This window comes from Lynx rufus, unplaced genomic scaffold (assembly GCF_022079265.1).
Source record: "Lynx rufus isolate CCGP_SWC_20201006 ecotype Redwood Valley unplaced genomic scaffold, mLynRuf1.p SCAF_17, whole genome shotgun sequence".
In the NCBI taxonomy this organism is placed as follows: Eukaryota; Metazoa; Chordata; class Mammalia; order Carnivora; family Felidae; genus Lynx; species Lynx rufus.
In genome coordinates, this window is record NW_025814831.1 from 47,967,605 (window position 1) to 47,984,206 (window position 16,602).

The window sequence follows — 16,602 nt, forward strand, 5'->3', positions numbered from 1 at the left end:
ATCACCACTTACGGTGCTTCGCTGACTCCTAAGCAGAGTTATTTCCCGAGAAGCCGAGAGCTGGAGGCCGCGGGCATGACCGCACGGAGCGAGCCCGGGTGGGGCCCCCGCGCCGCCGGGAGGCGGAGTCCCCGCGGGGGCGGTCCTCGCCGCGCCCCACGTGCGAAAGCCCGCCGCACGCCCCGCCCCGGCCCGCCCCTCGCCCTCGGAGCACCTCCGCCCGCCTGCGCGAGGCCCTGCGTAAGCGGCCCGGGGTGGGGCGGAGGCGTTGGCGGCGTTGCCACGTCCCGGTGGCGGCTCGCGCAGGGGCGGCCGCGACGGCAACCGTGGCGCGGGAGGTGGAGGAGGAGGTGGGGCTGGCGCTGAAGCCGGATCCGGATCCGGTGCTGTGTGCCCGGGTGGGTGAGAGTCCAACGGGCCTGGAGAGGAGCGCCGACCGCGAGGCCTCCACGGGTGAGGGAGGCTGGGGGCCGGGGAGCGAGAGCCGGGCCGCGCCTGGTGTCCAGGGGGCCGTCGTGGGCCTGCCTTCACATTTATCAAACAGGTGTGACCGCTGTCCCCGGGCGAGGAGAGCTAGGCCCGGGTGGGAGGTGTTTGTTCCGGGAGCCGCGCATTTAGCCTCGCCAGGTGGGTGCACATGTGGTGGTGGAGTGCGGTTCGGAGCAAGTTGAGCGCGCCTGGGTCAGAGAGAGGTTAGGGATGAGGGCTAGTGGTCCAGCCATACAGTGGTGGACACAGGGTCTGGGGTCGAAACTAACTCTTCGCTCACCAGATTTTTAACGTGGGGGATCGAGACAGCTGCTCACAGCCCTTGCTGCCATCAATTTTGAAGGGGCACGAATGCCCCGACCCCCCTTTTCCCTGTTCCTTTCCGAGGTGCACCCCGCGGCGGTCGGGAGCCACTTGAGGACCTGATTCTGCCCGGAAGATCACCTCCTGCACTGACTAAACTGGGGCTTCAGCTGCGGAAGGGAAGGACATCCTTTGTGTCTTTTCCCGGGGCTTGTACCCCTAGACACACTGAGCACTATGATTTTCCTTATAGGAGGAACTGATGTTTATGTAAACCGAACTCAAAATTTCGTGCAAAATTGAAACGGGAGATTATGGAATTAGTTTTGTTAGGTTATGCACTCATGAATAAATCTTAGAATGGGTCTCAAGAAATCATTTAGATCAGCCTTTTAGGTAGAATTCGCTGATGTTTTTTAGAATTAAAGCTACCTGTCTGGTACGATGATGTGAAGATTGAAGTCTATGGAATATGGTGTTTTAGAGCTCAAGATGGGAAAACAAGATAGGATTCTAAGTTCCAGTTCACACATTTGCAGTGTTACCTTGAGGCTCCACATGCTCCAGTTTCCTAATCGGTAGCCTGGGAATAGTACCAGATTATAGGGATCAAATAAACGATCAGAAAATACTTTTTAAAATTCTCTGCTGAAGTATAATTTCATGGCTTAATAAATATGGCAAGGTCTGTTAAAAATCAGCGAATAAAGTGTTCTTTAGATTAAAAAATTAGTCAAATTAGTAATCGAAATTGTTACGAAGTGCATGTAGACAAACCCTAAAGTCTCAAAGAGCAAAACTTCCCCCTTCCCCCATTCACCATGTCATGAAGTAATGTAGCGATGACCCAGGAACTCTTGAGATATGTAAAGCAGTTTAGGTTTAGCCTTGGATTATGCTTTTTAAATTTTTGTATCAACTTTAAAAATCTTCATTCCCAGTGTCTACTACTTGTTGCTCTCAATTGCTTGCTTCTAGCAGCATCTCCTCCCTGTTTGTATTTTAGTCTGCTGTACAAGTTGGGAAACTAAATTGTTGAAATTGCCCAAAGAATAGTCAATTGAACGAGAACTTGATGATGCTAGTAAAAACGAATTTGGTGTATCGTTTTTGTGATATCATTTGTGGCAATTTGGGAAACTTTCTTCTTTTGGATTTTCTGAGTTGTGACCGAGTAAGTCTTATACCATTTGTTATTCATTCACTAGGCATTTATTGGGCTGTTAGGCTTATATGGGCCTTGTAAATGCATGCTAACTTCACAGTTAAATTGGAAAGGTTCTGGAGAAATATTTAGGGAGGGTTAAGGTTTAGTTTTTAAAATCAGTCACCCTAGTGTTGATGATGAGATTCAGCTTCAGACATCTGCAATTCTATTTACTGAAATTTCCTAGTTTTGCAATACTTCAGCGCACCTTAAGATCCTAAAATAATTTTTTGTAAACCAAATCTATTTCATTCCTTTCTAAAAATCTTTTGAAATTTGATAATCAAATCACATACTATTTTAACTTTCCCAACATATTAATTGGGCACCAGCAGAACTTTACTAAACGGGGATGGAGTGAGATAAAGGAAAGTAACTTTAAGTATGGCTTTATTTTGTAAAATAACTCATCAAGACATTTTGATGTTAATTTCTGATTGCCCAGTTAATGGATTCTTATTTCTATCCAGAATGCTTTGTTCAGTGTATTTTGTTGACATGTCGAATACTCTTATTTTCCAAATATAGTTTACAGGTGTTGCTTTTGACTAAATTTTTAACTTGTACAATGAAGTAGGGAATTCATCTTCACTAGTGCATCTTCATCACTAAGGGTACAGGATCTGGAGTCATGCAGGAATGGCTGCATAGTCTGTGGTAACCTGTGCAAAATGCAAATAGAGGGTTCTTTGTTTAAAAATTGTTAAGAGTTTCAACTCTGTGGCAGCAGAGAGTAGAACCAAGTGTGAGGCCCAGGGCAACTGCAATGGGGCCCAGTGCCTATGAAGCCGGCTGTTGCCTGGTTTTGAATCCTTACTCTGTTCCTTACTGGCCCTGTTATCTTGAGCAAGTTACTGTGCCTATTTCTTGGTCTGTAAAATGGGGATAATAATGAAAGATCTCTCATTGTATTTTTATGAGTTAACAGGTACAAAGCACTTCATAAATTTTAGCCAATACTATTTTTTTATGATCATTCAGGGAATAGGACCATCTGGTTAAATAAAAGCACAGGAAAATATTAGTATTTACTGTTTAAAATTCATTAGTTAAAGGCTTTGTAATCCTAATTCTCCTGTGTACCTCCTCTCCCCCTTCTCTCTTGGAAATTATTAACTGTATTTTGTGTGTTTTCTAGACTACATTTTATTGTAAACTCAGGCAACTTCATAGGAAAAAGTAATCTACTTTAAATTGTTCTAATGTTCATCGAAATTCCCTTTTGAGCTTTCTTTAAAGTTCATGATTACAACTCTATGTTAAATAAAATGAACATCAAACTGTTTAAATAGTGTCTTGCCCTGAGGAACTAAATTTTTAACACTTTCGGGCTTCTGTATTTAATGTATACATTTTACTCTATTGATAAATATTTAGCCTGTTTATCTGCCTACCTGAAAAAACGTTGTTACCCATGTTTGCGATGAGAGAATACCCAAAAGCCTCAGGGATCCAATTCCCAGGGACAAACACTAAAATGCATGCGTTAAAGTTAACCGATACAAAATCTGTTTCAAGTGGACTGTAAGCTTGTTAAATTTGATATGAATGTGTGGTTTTTTTTTTAAAAAATTTTTTTTTTTTTCAACGTTTATTTATTTTTGGGACAGAGAGAGACAGAGCATGAACGGGGGAGGGGCAGAGAGAGAGGGAGACACAGAATCGAAACAGGCTCCAGGCTCTGAGCCATCAGCCCAGAGCCCGACGCGGGGCTCGAACTCACGGACCGCGAGATCGTGACCTGGCTGAAGTCGGACGCCTAACCGACTGCGCCACCCAGGCGCCCCAGAATGTGTGGTTTTTTAAAACGTTTGTTTATTTCTGAGAGAGACAGAGCATGACTGGGGGAGGGGCAGAGAGAGAGAGGGAGAGAGAGAGGGAGGGAGGGAGGCTGGCTCAGAATCCGAAGCAGGCTCCAGGCTCTGAATCTGAGCTGTCAGCACAGAGCCCCACGTGGGGCTTGAACCCACAACCATGAGATCATTACTTGAACTGAAGTCTGACGCTCCAGGCGCCCCAGATTGTGTGTGCGTGTGTGTGTGTTTAATGTTTATTATTTTGAGAGAGAGAGAACATGTGGGGGAAGAGCAGAGAGAGAGAGGAGGGGGAGAGAATCCCTCTGTGCTGACAGCACAGAGCCTGATGTGGGGCTTATCCCACAAACTATGAGATCATGGCCTGAGCTGAGGTCAAGAGTCAGACACTTAACTGAGCCACCCAGGTGCCCCAATATGAATGACTGTTTTAATATTTTAATCATCACAATTTATTTCCTTTCCTTACTAGTCTTAGAACCAGATATAGTTGTTTTGTTTTTTACAGCTTAACATATTTAAGTCCTTTTTGAGGGGGAAAAAACCCCTTGGTGTTCTACATAATAAACTATGATTTTTTTTTCTATCCAAGAATGTTTCAGTTTAATATAAACATATAACCTGTCATCTTTTTTGTAGCCCCTGTCTGTACCCAGCACAGTGCCTGACTCATGAATTAATTTAAAGATGAAAAAAATAACAAAGATTTATAAACATGAATTTTAATTAGCTGCTAAATGAAGTATATCTTGTTGAGCACTTACAGTATGCCAGGCACTGTTAAGTGCTGTATATAGTAATTCATGTCCTTCTAATAATTTCATCTCCATTTTACAAATGAGTAAACGGATTGTTAGAGTTGAATACATTAGCTATAATCACATTTGACATTTGGACACCAGCTTGACTCCAAAGCTCATGCTCTTTTCCATCTTAAGTTTAAATCCTGACTCCACTAACTTTGTGATCTTGGGCAGGTTACTTCGTTTCCTAGTCTGTTTAAATGGAGATAATAATCATCCCTATCCTGTAGGATTGTTGAAGTAAATGAATTAGTAATGTGTGAGGTTCTTTGAATAATGTCTGACCTATTGTAAATGCTGAACAAATGTTAACTGCTGTTATTATACCACACTACCTTCCCAAAGCCTCTACTGTAAGTGCAGCATTACCTGTATGGTTGTCAGTTACACATGCAGAGGTTTAATCCACCTTTAAGGAAAAGTTCAGACTAATTTCCCTTAAGCATATCATGACTTAGGAAATAGGGAACATAATTGGAGTGAGGTTATTGGGAAAATTGTCATCAAATAGACTTTATTTTTTCCTGTTTGTTTCCTTTTGTTATGTTAATATTATGGATATATATCTTTAAAATCTTTGTTTCAAAGGAAAGCTAGAAGCAAGTATCAAATAGAATAGTTTTTTTAACTGGGTAAAGGAATAGAAATGAAAGTTAGGGGTTGCTTTACAGTCTCCTAATAATTGTTAACGAAGATTCTGTTCTTGCAACTCTGGGTTCCACAGACATGCCACTGCCCTCATTTTTATGTTTTATATAATTTTTTCATTCTGTCCTTGTATCTGTTGTTTAGGCTGTTTTATTAGACCACACCTAGTAAGAATCTACCAGTTTCTGAATGTTCAAAAAAGAGGATAATACTATAACTGATTATTTTTTAATAGTATGAAAAACACTGGCTCTTCTCACGCTTCCTAATTGCAGCTGAGAAAATTACCTTATAGGTTCTTAGAAAATCTGGTCTGAAAACAAAATCCAACAGATACCCTTTAATATGAATCTTTACTAGCTGAGACCAAATACTACAGTGAATGTGGAGTAAATAAGCCAGTTTATCAATTATCTTCTGTTTATGATTCATATAAAAACCTAGTAGTATGGCCAATAAGTCTTTCTTAGTGGTAAGACCAACAATCTCTTAGCCCAATAATAAAAAAAAGTAAAGCCCATGAAAAGTCAGCTAATCACAGTGCTATGCTAGCACCAGCCGATAGGAAAAATATTTTAGAAGAGTTGCTAGAAAACACGGTTTTAAAGTTTAAAACTTACAAATTTAGTCATTTGTTTACTATCTGATGTTAACCATAAGTCTTCTGTTCATCTGTGATGGTGGCATTTATGCTAGATTCGGGATAGAACATATATTGCATATATGTTAAAAGAATTTTCTAATTGCATTAACTTTTATTAAGAAATAGACTTTCTTACCAGCCATAATTCCCTATTAAATAAATGCCTTACCGTTTAAAATTTTATTTTAGACCTTACTACAAAGATGAAACCTGATGAAACTCCTATGTTTGACCCAAGTCTACTCAAAGAAGTGGACTGGAGCCAGAATACAGCAACATTTTCTCCAGCCATTTCCCCAACACATCCTGGAGAAGGTTTGGTTTTGAGGCCCCTTTGTACTGCTGACTTAAATAGAGGTAGGGACTTGGTTTACAAATCTTGGTTAGCATTATACAGTTGGCCCCTGAACAACATGGGGGGTTAGAGGCACTGACCCCTGTGCATTTGAAAATCTGTGTCTAAATTTTGGTTCACCAAACGTTTAACTTACTAGTAGCCTACTGTTGACCAGAAGCCTTGCCAATAACAGAAATAGTTGATTAATACATATTTTATGTTATGTGTTACATACTATATTCTCACAATAAAGTAAGATAGAGAAAAATGTTATTAAGAAAAATGTATTTATGGTACTGTAATGTACTTATTGAAAAAAATCTATGTACAAGTGGACCTGCACAGTTCAAACCTGTGTTGTTCAAGAGTCAACTGTAATTAGCATTCTGTTTTCTCCACAACATATGATGATGCTGAGAATATTAAAAAATAATATTTGATTTTTGGATTTTTTTTGTACTTAATTTCTAAAGTGACTGAGACACTCAATTCCAATATGTATATATAATGGCTAAGACCAGGTATCACTGTGAAATATTTCAAATGTCTTAAGTACAACACTACTCCTCCCTAATTAATCCTTTAAAAAGACTTTTCATAAAGGTAAAATTATCATCTATAATGACAATAAGGAAGAGTCTTCTCTAAGAAGCTGGATGGGAAATGAGGGTGGAGATAATTTACTTGGAAAGGTTGCAGAGGTTTTGTTTACATATATTTCTTTTTTTTTAATATAAATTCTCCAAAATGAGTTCCTTAAATTTTGGTAATAAGAAATAAACTTTTTAGTTTTCTTTTTAGTAGGAAATCTGAAGAAACTAATTTTGGTCAGACTAATTATTGAGTATGTAGAAGTTAAGATTCTCAAAGTTCTCAAATGTTCACATTAATTTAACATTAATGAAATTAATTAGTATTCCTTAAAACTTAGTCTCAACAATATTTATATTTTAATTCAAAAATAATATCCTATTTGACCATGACGATCTTGCACGTTTAAGTAAATAAAGCCAAAGCATGTATTTGGGAAAATTTGGCATTCCTTGCAGCAAATTTAATGCAAATTACATCGAAAAATATACCTGCTTGTTTTATAAATATTGAATTATTAAGGTCTGCATGACTCCAAAATCTTAAAAAATCCTTTTCCAGGCAAAATCCTTGGTAAAACCTATTATTCTTTGTTTCATGTAGTGATTATAGAAAGAGTAATGGGTTTCAGTTTAATATTTTTAAATAATAAAATGATTAATTTCAAAATGATTACAGAAAGTTCTGAAAACACAAGTGCCCATAATCCCACCACCTTCACACATTGCTTTTGATCTTTCATTTGGTCCTCTCATGACTTGAAATCTGTTTTTCAAAACTAGGTTTTTTTAAAGTACTAGGTCAGCTGACTGAAACCGGAGTTGTCAACCCTGAACAATTTATGAGTAAGTACTACAGCATCTTTTTCCTGAATGAAAATAAAGGGAAACAAGATTTTTCATTTAGAGCTATGTTCAGTGTCTACTTGTGTTTGTGTTCAAATAGCTGGAAATTATTCATAGGATAATTAGCTATTTTCTTATTTTTTAAAGTTTATTTATTTTGAGAGAGAGAGAGAGAGAGAGGCAGGGGGAGGGGACAAAGAGAGAATCCCAAGCAGGCTCTGTGCTATCATGCTATCACCTGGGGCTTGAACTCATGTACCATGAGATCATGACCTGAGCCGAAATCAAGAGTCAGATGCTTAACCAACTGAGCCAGATGCCCATTTTCTTATTTAAATGTTTAATGTGGTTACCTGTTCTAGAATCCAAATGTAGCAATTCTCGTGTTTTACAAAATACCTGACTTTTAGACAATTATCGTAGTATTAAATCTAGGTGACATCTTTAGAGATTGTTTTATATTGTATTTTTTTTTTTAATGTTTATTTTTGAGAGAGAGGCCAAGCATGAGCAGGGGAGAGGCAGAGAAAGAGGGAGACATAGAATCCTAAGCAGGCTTTAGGCTCTGAGCTGTCAGCACAGAATGTGACATGGAGCCCAAACTCACAGACCACAAGATCATGACCTGAACCAAAGTTGGCTGCCTAACTGACTGAGCCACCCAGGCGCCCCTTATAGTATTTTTCATGTGGTTAGGTTATTCATGGAAATCTCATCACCAAATAAAAAAGAGTGATTGAGACATTATGTTCTCAATTTATTTAGTTTGTTTATATTGAATTTTAAGGTCAACCAGTGTCATAAGCATTTATAATACATATGAGAGATGGGGGTGCCTGGGTGACTCAGTCAGTTGAGCGTCTGACTTCTGCTCAGGTCATGATCTCATTCTAGCCCTGCGTCGGGCTCTGTGCTGATGGCTCAGAGCCTGGAGCCTGCTTCGGATTCTGTGTCTCCCTCTCTCTTTGCCCCTCCCCTGCTCACAGCCTGTCTCTCTCTTAAAATAAATACACATTAAAAAAAAATTATAATGCATATGAGAGAATGGAAATCCAGAGAGGTCAAATGACATAAGATCACAGATAGTTACTGATAAAGAAAGGATTAGAACCTTCCTGATCCCATCCAGTGCTCTAACACTGTCGTTTCCTGTTTTCTACAATTTCTTCATTTCTGTCACCAGGTAATTTTGTTTTGTACTGTAGCTGATCCTCCCAAGATGAAGATCACTCTTTTCTGATTCTCACTGTTTTCCTTGAATTTATTTCTTCTTCCCACTCCAGAACCCTATCTAGAACAAGACTAGAAATAAACAGTATGTGAGAATATTAGGCTCAGTTTTTATTTCTGAATTCCTCTTTGCCTGTATGTCTGATTAGATGAGAAACCCAAGATAAGTACTAAAAATCAATTTGAGAGAAAAGTATTCCATCTTTGCTCCTATTTGCCATGTGACTTTGGGATGATTAGATATGGAAACATTTTTTAGTTACTTCACAAGGTGCTTTCAAAGCAAACAAAAACAATGATTCGGTTTTTTTAAATTTTTTAAATATTTATTTTTGAGACACACACACACACACACACACACAGTGAGCGGGGAATGGGCAGAGAGAGAGAGGGAGAGAGAGAATGTCAGGCAGGCTCCACACTGTAAGCATGGAGACGGATGTGGGACTCGAGAAACCAGGAGATGGGACCTGAGCCAAAACCAAGAGTTGTATGCTTAACCAACTGAGCCACCCAGGTGCACCAGATTCTTTTTCTAAAAAAGCAAGTCAGAGTCCTGAAACACCAGATCACTGTCAAAATATTTTGAAGCCAGAAGACTAAAAATTACAGAATGGAGCCATGTAAACATTTTAATTAAAATTTGCTCATGTAAATTGAGCACCTGTGTGGCTCAGTTGGTGGAGTGTCCGGCTTTGGCTCAGGTCATGATATCACAGTTTAGGGTTCAAACCCCATGTTGGGCTTTGGGATTCCCTGTCTTCCTCTTTGTACCTCCTCTGCTCATGCTCTCTCAAAAATAAATAAAACGTTAAAAATTTTTAAAAACAAATAAGAGATTTGCAGTTTTGTTTTCTTTTTAATATTGAGTGTAAAGGTTAAAGAAACTTATTTAAAGTAATAAAGATATTAGAGTTTTCATTCATTAGTCACAGAAGTGAAAGCATCTGTAATTTACTTGCATTGTGTTATTCACCTAAAATAGCTGTTAATAGTTGTACTTTACTAGCAGATTTTTTTTTAATGTATGGACTGTATTCTAATTGATAGTAATTGCTGATGTTTCAACCTCTTGGTCATTTTTAATATTTTCTTTGAAAACTTTTTTTTAAGTTTATTTATTTTAAGAGAGAGAGAGAGAGAGAGCAAGCATGGGAGGATCAGAGAGAGGGAGAGAGACAATCCCAAGCAGGCTCTGCACTGCCAGCACAGAGCCCAGCGCAGGGCACGAACCCTGAGATCATGACCTGAGCCGAAATCAAGTCAGATGCTTAACTGACTGAGCCACCCAGGCACCCCATAATAATTAATTTTTTCTTTAGAAAACAAAGTAAATTGCCATGGTGAAATCACTTTAAATATTCAATAATGAGTCAGCTAATCCTAATATTTTTATGGCACCTAATAAAGTTTAAAGTCTGCCACATAACACTTGTCCGATTTCCACAGAATCTTTTGAGCACATGAAGAAATCTGGGGACTATTATGTTACAGTTGTGGAAGATGTGACTTTAGGACAAATTGTGGCTACAGCAACTCTGATAATAGAACATAAATTCATCCATTCCTGTGCTAAGGTATGTGTTCACATTAATGCTTATGAATAACATGAACAAATGTTTTCTAGCAAAATCAACTTTGAGTTTCCATTAGACAGATCTATTTTCTGACTGCTTTTCAATGTAAAATGAGAGCTGTATTGCCCTGGAAAAAGTTTTACTTCTTAGACATCACTTAGTAACATTTTCGTCTTGTGTTCTCAGAGTTAGGAAGAAGATGTATTAACTATCTGAATTGTTTGCTAAACATTGTTTTGTAAGGTGTCAGATTTGGTATAGTCATAGGGAAACCAAGTCAGCATCATGAAATTTGGCAGTGATGTTTAGAATCCCTAATGCTATTTAAAAAAAAAACAACAAAATACTTTGTATATACAGTAACACAAATTCCCACATCCATTTCCAAGCACTAAAAGATTCAGAATATTATATAGTTGACCCTTGAACAAGATTGGAGTTAGGGATGCTGACACTCTGCAGTCAAAAATCTGCATGTAACTTTTGACTCCCAAAACTAATGTTGACTGGTTACCCTACAACATAAGCAGTTGATTATGTTATGTATATTATATATAGTATTTTTATTTATAAAGCAAGCTAGAGAAAAAAATGTTACTTTTTTTTTTTTAAGTTTATTTGAAAGCGAGAGAGAAAGAACGTGAGCAGAGGAGGGGCAGAAAGAGAGGGAGGGAGAAAATCCCAAGCAGGCTCCTCACTGTCAGCCCAGAGCCTGACACAGAGCTTGATTATGACCTGAGCTGAGATTGAGTCTGATGATTAACTGACTGAGCCACCCAGGCACCCCAGAGAAAAGAAAATGTTATTAAATCATGACAATACATTTACAGTATTGCATTTATTAGAAAAAATCTGCATAAGTGCACCTGTACAGTTCAAACAAACCACATTGTTCAACTGTATTCTGCTCTGTGACATTTCTAACTCCTGATTGCTCCTCATGACTCATGAGAACCTAGCTAATCCAGTGAAAATTAGAAACACTTCAAATGTATTCTGAGGTGCAAATTTTGGTGGGCTTTCTTTACTAGAAATTAGTAAATTATATTTGGATGTTTGAAAGAATTGCTCTTAAGCAAGGAGTAAGATGATGGAACATGACAAGATTACATTTTGGTTCTGTGGATTCTGAAATCTGCTTTAAAACAATGGAGTGGTAAGATTTTGGATATAGACAAAACAAGATTAGGCTACAAATTGGTTCATTATATTATTTCCTCTATAATAAGTAAAAAAGGGTTGCATTTTGGTTTCTGTGAACTTCCAAGTTTACAAAATATTGTTATCATTGAATTCTGTCACTTGTTGATGTAGCTAAAAACAAAACTACATGCTTAGTCCCTTAAACGCTGTAAATATTTTCAGAGAGGAAGAGTAGAAGATGTTGTTGTTAGCGATGAATGCCGAGGAAAGCAGCTTGGCAAACTGTAAGTAGGCAGAAACAAGGTAACCCTCATTAAATTAGATACTTTTTCTGTTTTAGTTAATAGTATCTTACCCAGATATTTGTTAAAAAATGTTTTCCTGTTTGAAGTTCTTTTTAGGTGTCCTTAATTAAGCTCACCCTGTAGTTTAAATTTAATGGAAGAAACAGTATTTTTATGTTTTATCATGAAGTTAGGAAATTGGGAGTGTACTGTCTTATAGACTAACATTTTTATTGACTTTTAATATTTTCATACTAATAGGAAACAAACTTTTGGCCGAGTCAAGTGATTCACCTATTTCCCAGTCTTATTTAAAAACAAAGGAAATGTCCTCAGCCTCTTAAGTTTTAGAAACATATACTAAAATAGCCTTTCCTGTATAATTCTCTATGCATTTATCTAAATCTTTTGTTTCTTTATTTAGAGAGACAAGAGACAGCGTGAGTGGGGGGGAGGGGCAGAGAAGAGAGAATCCCAAGCAGGCTCCACACTTCAGCGCAGAGCCTGATGTGGGGCTTGAACTCAGAGTGAGATCATGATCTGAGCTGAAATCAAGAGTCAGGCGCTTAACCGACTGAGAGCCACCCAGGCGTCCCTATCTAAATCTTTTAACTTGCTTAATACCATCTCTTCTGAATTTTAAGGAAGTTGCTCAATAAGTTAGGACCTGCTATGTGCCAGATATTATTTGAGATATTTGGGATACATCAGTGAACAAAACAGACCAATTTCTAATATTCTAATCCACTTAAATGTCATACCTTTTATAGTTTCCTAACTTCAGTCAAGATATTCTGTCTTCAAAATGATACAACTTTTCAGTCTGTGCGAACATGAGAAAACCCTTTGGGTAAATTTTTGTAGATCTAGTTTTTTTCCCCTAAGGCCATTAGAATCACATTCTTTTACTGGGGTTTGGATTCTTTAAGGATTTGAAAAATGTATACTTTTTTTGTTTTGTTTCTATTTCATATTATTTAGAGCAATCCAGAAGTAATCTGATATATACTTTCACAAATATTAGCTTTAAAAATGATACAGAACAAAGCTTTTACTCATTTTATGTGGAAATGTTGTCTGTTCCTAAGTAGTTTGAATAGATTTAGGAAAAAGATTCAAAATTTTGGCCATATTTTTTAAAAAAGTTGACAGTCTTTAGTGTTAACATGAATCCTTTTTTTAATTTTAATGTTTGTTTATTTTTGAGAGAGAGAGCAAGCAGGGGAGGGGCAGAAAAAGAGAGAGAGACACACAGAATCCGAAGCAGGTTCCAGGTGCAAGAGCTGTCAGCACAGAGCCCAATGCCGGTCTTGAACTCACGAGCCACGAGATCATGACCTGAGCTGAAGTTGGAGGCCTAACTGACTGAGCCACCCAGGTGCCCCAGTGTTAACATTAATTTTAGGTTGAATTTTAGTATTGTTCTATTAATGTGCTAGAGACAACTTAGATAAGTTATATTTGAAACAGTCAAATGCTTTGGGTGATTTAAAGCTTGTCCAGTTACAATTTGAATATTTAAATGAATATAGTGAGAAAGGTCATGACCTAAACCCATTTCTAATATAAATTCGAAATTTTATTTATATAATATTTATTCATTTATATTAAGTTACTCAAATGCATTTTCATTAACAAATGCTCTATGCTTTCCCCCTGCTTTTTGAATTGCAGGTTGTTATCAACCCTTACTTTGCTAAGCAAGAAACTGAACTGTTATAAGATTACCCTTGAATGTCTACCACAAAATGTTGGTTTCTATAAAAAGTTTGGATATACAGTATCTGAAGAAAACTACATGTGTCGGAGGTTTCTAAAGTAAAAATCTTTTAAGAAAGACATTTGTCAAAGGAGCTAATGCAACAAGGCAATACTCTTCTTAGAGTTAAAATATTTTGTTGCTGCAACCCAGTGACCTCCATAAATACTGGATTGAAAATAACATGGTAATTCAACAAGTATAATGACACTTAGAAGATTACTTTGGCCTGTGGGACATGCTGTGAGTTTAGATTACAAATGAGTCTTATAAAGGGGATGATTTTTAACCAAAGGAATATATTTTTAACTTGAATCTTTTCTTGCATTGTATTTTTCTAAAGTTTGGCTTCATTTCTTTGTAGTTAAGAGTATAGGTAGTATAGTTATGTGTCTGCAATCTGTACTGCTCATTAAAAAAATATACATATACCATAAATAAGGCTATATCACATTCACAAAATTAATACTTTTGTTTCAATCAGAGAAACACCAAAAATCACTTAGGAGTGTTATCATTTTTCCATATATTACGTGAAATTGGGTAAGATAACTAAATGTAGTGCAGACCAACATTTGTTGGTCCTAATACTGAATTGGCAAACAACCTGGTTAGCCTTTTCAGTAAGTAGAAATGAAAATTATAAAATGTGACAGGATTCAAAATAAAACAATTTAAGTGTACATCTGAAAGTTTATATAATTCTTATGCAGTTAAGGTACCACCTGTCTTATATGTGAAATATAATTAATCATTTGTTTAAAATACCTAAGAGCAAATATAAGGTACTTTTTAACAGTGAATGAGCAAATCTTGGCATATTGTGTATTTCTAACCTGATTTCTCATCTTTTCATTGATGTCTTCTAAGTAACATTTTTATGAAAGATTACAAAATTGAGTGGAATATTTTAAATAAGTATCATACTGCATTTGTTAAATCCTTGAAATGTTGATGGAAGCTTTTCTATTTACTGTGATTGTCATGGTACTATTATTCTGGTCACTATCTTGTTTTGATTTTATTTATTTTAATTATTTTTTTTAAGTTGGAAAATTGGATATTTTATTAATGGTTCTAATCTTTTGCATTCCATGTTACATTAAACCTGTTCATATGATGAAAAGTCTTTCATTAGAATCCTAATGTCTGTGTTTTTCTTGCATCTTTTGTTGAACTATTAGGTTATGTCCTGGTTCAGAAGATTTCAGTTTTGTGTACTCTTTGTAAAATTAATTGGGAAAGTAAAGACCCACCACTTGTCATCCCTCTCACTCACACGTACCTCAACTGGATTTAGGATTTCTGTCCTAGTAAGCTCAAGTTGGCTTTCTAAAACCATAGAAACCCTTCACCAATAGAGGGTGCACTACTTACCTGCTAATGACCTATGCTTATGAATTGATCTGTTTCTAGTAAAAGCAACAAACCTGCTTTTGCCCTTTCAGCTAGTTTTGCCTTTTCAGGAGTCCTACAACCTTGGCACGATGGTAGCTTTATTAAGTACATTATGGTACTTAAAACCCATGTTAAAAAAAATAAACCTAAAAGAAGGCAAAATTATATGCTTTACCATTCTTGTAAATAATTTGAAATAAAACTGTCTACAAGGTTGGTATTTCAGTAAATCCCTTTAAATAGTATTCTTAAGGTCTTTTAAACCCTCCCTATAAGAGTTATAAAGAATATAAAAATTGTCATTGATGAAAATGGTGATTTGTATTTAGCTTTATTTTTAAAGTTTTAACCTCAGTGTGCAAGCGGGGATGAGGGGCAGAGGAAGAGAATCTTAAGCAGCCTCCACACTCAGCCAGTGTGGAGCCCTACATGGGGTTCAAACCCATGACCCTGGGATCATGACCTGAGCCAAAAGAGTTAGATGCTCAACTGACTGAGCCACCCAGGCACCCCTGTATTTAGCTTTATTTTAAAAGCTGGTCAATTTGTAGCAATGTGGATGGAACTGGAGAGTGTTATGCTAAGTGAAATAAGTCAGGCAGAGAAAGACAGATACCATACGTTTTCACTCATATGTGGATCCTGAGAAACTTAACAGACCAGGGGGGATGGGAGGGGGGGGAAAAGTTACAGAGAGGGAAGGAGGCAAACCATAAGAGACTCTTAAATACTGAGAACAAACTGAGGTGGTGGGGGGGTTAGGAAAATGGGTGATGGGCATTGAAGAGGGCACCTGTTGGGATAAGCACTGGGTGTTGTATGGAAACCAATTTGACAATAAGTTATATAAGAAGAAAATAAATAAATAAATAAATAAATAAATAAATAAATAAATAAATAAATAAAAGCTGGCCATTGGGGTGCCTCGGTGGCTCAGTTGGTTAAGCCTATGACTTTGGCTCAGGTCATGATCTCACGGTTCATGGGTTCAAGCCCCAGGTTGGGCTCTGTACTGATAGCTCAGAGCCTGGAGCCTGCTTCAGATCTGTGTGTGTCTCCCTCTGCCCCTCCCCCGCTTGCACTCGGTCTCTCAAAAATAAAAAAATAAAAATTTTTTTTTAAAAGTTAGCCAGAGTATGTTTAAAATTTTCTAACTCATATTGTGAGTAAATTTGAGAAAATTGCATAAAATGTTTCATAATATATAAACTATATATTCACATTTTAAAGCATTATTTGCTTTGAAAAGATAGGGTGAAGTGACAGTTGTGATTTTTATCATGCCTCATATATTTTGTATTTTTATATTTCCTTGACTCTAAGATGCACATTTTTTATGCTAACATTTTGGAAATCAGGATGCGTTTTCTGATCAATGGCTTGCCACAGTTTATTCAACAATATTTTGCCTTTTAGTGGTATCTAAAAGAACAGTGTAGTGATAGCATCTTAGATTTGATGAAGAGTAAGTAGTATGTAGGCTGATGGGGAATATGGTACTGTGAACACAAGTAGTGTTGTTTTTAACAGG

At 37.2% G+C, this 16,602-nt stretch overlaps 1 protein-coding gene across 3 annotated transcripts; it reads left to right on the forward strand.

The window, feature by feature from the left end:
- The first annotated feature begins 329 nt into the window (after window positions 1–329).
- On the forward strand, window positions 330–14,807 carry GNPNAT1 (glucosamine-phosphate N-acetyltransferase 1). 3 transcript variants are annotated; one of them, XM_047079642.1, is made up of 6 exons: window positions 330–398; window positions 6,097–6,264; window positions 7,618–7,680; window positions 10,360–10,487; window positions 11,853–11,914; window positions 13,589–14,807. In XM_047079642.1, exons 2-6 carry the CDS (start codon window positions 6,111–6,113, stop codon window positions 13,734–13,736), a joined length of 555 nt encoding a protein of 184 aa, XP_046935598.1. In that variant the 5' UTR covers window positions 330–398; window positions 6,097–6,110; the 3' UTR covers window positions 13,737–14,807. The 3 variants fall into 3 exon arrangements, with proteins under 3 accessions (XP_046935598.1, XP_046935599.1, XP_046935597.1); XM_047079643.1 differs by having other exon boundaries at window positions 370–453; XM_047079641.1 differs by lacking the exon at window positions 330–398 and adding an exon at window positions 407–627.
- Window positions 14,808–16,602: the final 1,795 nt, after the last annotated feature.

Bases quoted from the DNA above. Each gene is read 5' to 3' on its own strand.
- GNPNAT1 (XM_047079642.1), top strand. From the start codon at position 6,111: ATGAAACCTGATGAAACTCCTATGTTTGACCCAAGTCTACTCAAAGAA. The intron at 7,681-10,359 runs GTAAGTACTACA...CGATTTCCACAG, and splicing joins CAACCCTGAACAATTTATGA to AATCTTTTGAGCACATGAAG. The intron at 10,488-11,852 runs GTATGTGTTCAC...AAATATTTTCAG, and splicing joins TCATCCATTCCTGTGCTAAG to AGAGGAAGAGTAGAAGATGT.